This window comes from Camelina sativa, chromosome 9, assembly GCF_030686135.1.
Source record: "Camelina sativa cultivar CO46 ecotype springtype chromosome 9, ASM3068613v1".
Classification (NCBI taxonomy): Eukaryota; Viridiplantae; Streptophyta; class Magnoliopsida; order Brassicales; family Brassicaceae; genus Camelina; species Camelina sativa.
Window position 1 is genome coordinate 9,140,243 of NC_141888.1, and position 3,423 is coordinate 9,143,665.

Sequence of the window (3,423 nt, forward strand, 5' to 3'; positions counted from 1 at the left end):
TAGGCGGTCCTTCGGGACAGATGGTCTTTGTGACGGTCCTTCGGGACATATGGTCTTTGTGATGGTCCTTCGGGACATATGGTCTTTGTGATGGTCCTTCGGGACAAATGGTCTTTGTGACGGTCCTATTTAGGACATATTGTTTGGTCTTGGAAAATAAAATAAGAATCAAATTGTTGTTTTATTTGTTTGCGAAGGATTCATATATATAACATCTCAAAACACAACAGAATGTGTAGTTAAGTATATGAGAGTTTTTATTTCCATATTGATTGCTGTTATTTTTTAGTTAGAATGAAATGTAAACTATTTTGGAAACAAAATCTGGAGTAATGTTAGTTTTGGAATTTTTTTAGGGGTTAATGTTGTAAATAACTTTTTAAATAAACAAAACTGAAAGGACATAACACAAAATGTACTTAAAAAATGTTAATATAGATGAGTTTGATTAAAAGTGTTAAAAATAATGGCATTTGTGGATATCAGTTTTGAAAAAGAGATGCACAAAAATATACTTCAACAATGGTAAGATGTATAAACATTTAATAATAAAAGTAAATAAAAAAAAACTAGGTAGTAGCCTGTGCTACAGCACGGGACAAAATATTTTCATAGAAATTTTAAATTCGTAAAATGACTAAGAATTATATTAATTCGGGTACTATAGAACATATGCGTTATTTTCATGTAAATTAAAAAAAAATTAAACCTAGTCGTGTTTACTTTGGATGGAAAACACGTCTTATCTTGTCTCATCCCCTCACATCCTAACCCATCCCCTTCATCGGTTCCAATTTAGGAGTCAATCTATAAACATAACATAGATTTGAGACGATTTTGAGGAGAGAGAGACGGTGACCTGGAAACGAAAGAAAATTATTATTAGACGAAAATGATGAGCTGTATTATTTGTTATAATTTGATTAGTTATCTATTTTTACTGATGCGTCTGCATATGCTTGAATCAAAAATATGAGATGTTATGCCCTGGTGAGAAACATAAAAAATTTAGGGGGTGGTATTGGATTCTTATATATAAAGATTTTTAAAGAGTTCAACAAAATCATTAAAAATGAATAAGTGAAAGATTGTTAAAGATTGCTAGAGAGTTTTGTTGATTAGATTTCTAAAATCTTGTAAACTAATCCAAACAATCTCTGTATTTTTGTAATACTTTCCATGATTTTATTTTGTAAAGAAAGTGTCTACAACCATAAACCAATAACATAATAATTGAATTCATTAACAATTCTAGATTCTTTTATTTTAATTGAATAACACAAAACTTTTAATGATTTTAGAAAAATCTGAATCCAATAACCCAGATTTGTTAAAATTTTAAATGACTTTTTACAAATCACAAACTAATAACAAAACTTAAACATAGTTTAACAAAATCTTGATTTAATAACAACAAAAGGTTATAGTAAATTTTGTAGTATATATCACATCCTAATATTTATATCTCTCCCAAAATATTTCAATGGGAATTCCGATCATATCTATACATTGACAATTTTGAGAAACGTATCTCAATCTCTCGTTCTTACTAAGGGAATAAGATATATACAGATTCAAGTCTTTAATTGATTCTAAATTTATAGTAATGAACTAAAATTCTGCAATCAATTCTCAAGGCTTTAAGACAGAAACATATTTTTCTGCTGATTTTGCATAATCCCATTAATTTTTTCAAAAGGTAAACTACCAAAAAAAGATTCACAGCAGTGTTCCATATTCTTCTATAAATAATCACTCTTCTTTTCAATAAAAATAAGTAATTAACTCGGAGAGAGCAAAAAAAAAAAAACATGAATCTATCAATGAGTTTTGTTGTATTACTGGCAATTCTTGTGTCGGCGGCCAACCTTGTCTTGGCTCATGTCGGTGTTACGAATATCGACTCTTCGTGGTACGACGCACACGCTACGTTTTATGGCGACATGAGCGGCGGGGAAACCATGCGTTAGTATTTTATTATAATGCCTTTTTCTGTTTTTTTTTTTCTTTGTGCTAATGATTTTTGATTAATAGTGTCTTACAAGTAATTTTTTTTTTATACAAAAAAGCTTGTTCAGATTTAGTGTTTCTAGATCTATAAATTAACCATAATTTTTCTGTTCTAAACCATTCTGTTTTTATCGTTTAGTTACAATATTATTCAACAATTGTTTTTTAAAAATCGACTATATGGTTAAGTCTCCGATCGAATATATATATATATATATGCATATTTAAACAATATATATATATATATATATATTATATATGTGCCCTTTCTTTTTGAAACCATAAATTATATACAACCGCAATTATGCCTATTTAAATTTATATGCTCATTTATCTATTTTTTAATAATACATTAATCGTATGTAATTTTGGTGTGACCAGAGGGAGCGTGTGGTTATGGCGATCTATTCAAAGAAGGTTACGGCTTAGAGACCGCGGCGCTAAGCACGGCGTTGTTCAACAACGGACAGACTTGTGGTGCATGTTTTGAGCTCATGTGTGTAAACTCACAGTATTGCAAACCTAACACCGGTACGATCAAGATCACAGCCACAAATTTCTGCCCACCAAATTACGCCGAACCGGTTCAGTACCATTGGTGCAACCCACCTAACAGCCACTTCGACCTATCAATGAAAATGTTCCTTTCGTTCGCTGAGTACAGAGGAGGGATAGTTCCGGTGAAGTTCAGGAGAGTGATGTGTAATAAGAGTGGTGGTGTGAGGTTTGAGATCAAGGGAAATCCTTATTTTATCATGGTTTTGGTGTATAACGTTGGTGGTGCAGGAGATGTCTCTAACGTTGAGATTAGAGGGCATAAGAGTAATTGGATCGCAATGAGTAGGAATTGGGGACAAATTTGGAATACTGGTTCCAACTTGGTTGGACAAAGGCTCTCGTTTGTGGTTCGGACCAGTGATGGTAGGAGCTTGGCGTTCTTTAATGTCGCACCGGAGAATTGGGGGTTCGGTCAAACTTACGAAGGAAAACTCAATTTTTAGATTTTTTTTTTTGTTTTTGTTTTATTTTTGAAAACATTAATTTCTAGAATATATATTTTTTTTTTTTGTAGTTGGAAACTATTGCTTAAAACTTCATAAATCATAATAAATTTTAATCTTATTAATTTTGTTGGAAATAGATAATTTAAACATATATTTGATTTGTGGATAAACACAAAGGCAGCTTCCAAGCACTCTCTTGTGAGGATGATAACTGTATACTTGTAATTGCCCATAAGAGGCCCATAAGCTTTGTTTCTATGAAAGAAAAGAGGAAATTCGAGCCTTAACGCTACGAGTGTGTTAGGCCCAATTCTTAATGATCCAGAAGAATCTAAGCCTAACGATATTGTATATCACTCTAACAATGTTTCTAAAGTGATAGTGGCTAAACTTATACACTAATAATCGG

The 3,423-nt window shown here is 31.6% G+C and overlaps 1 protein-coding gene across 1 annotated transcript; it reads left to right on the forward strand.

Annotated features, from left to right (window-relative positions):
• Nucleotides 1-1,473: 1,473 nt before the first annotated feature.
• Nucleotides 1,474-3,136, forward strand: LOC104715133 (expansin-A23-like). Its single transcript, XM_019230278.2, has 2 exons — nt 1,474-1,965; nt 2,392-3,136. Exons 1-2 carry the CDS (start codon nt 1,812-1,814, stop codon nt 3,009-3,011), a joined length of 774 nt encoding a protein of 257 aa, XP_019085823.1. The 5' UTR covers nt 1,474-1,811; the 3' UTR covers nt 3,012-3,136.
• The last annotated feature ends 287 nt before the right edge of the window (nt 3,137-3,423 follow it).

Bases quoted from the DNA above. Each gene is read 5' to 3' on its own strand.
- LOC104715133 (XM_019230278.2), top strand. From the start codon at position 1,812: ATGAATCTATCAATGAGTTTTGTTGTATTACTGGCAATTCTTGTGTCG. The intron at 1,966-2,391 runs GTTAGTATTTTA...TGGTGTGACCAG, and splicing joins GAGCGGCGGGGAAACCATGC to AGGGAGCGTGTGGTTATGGC.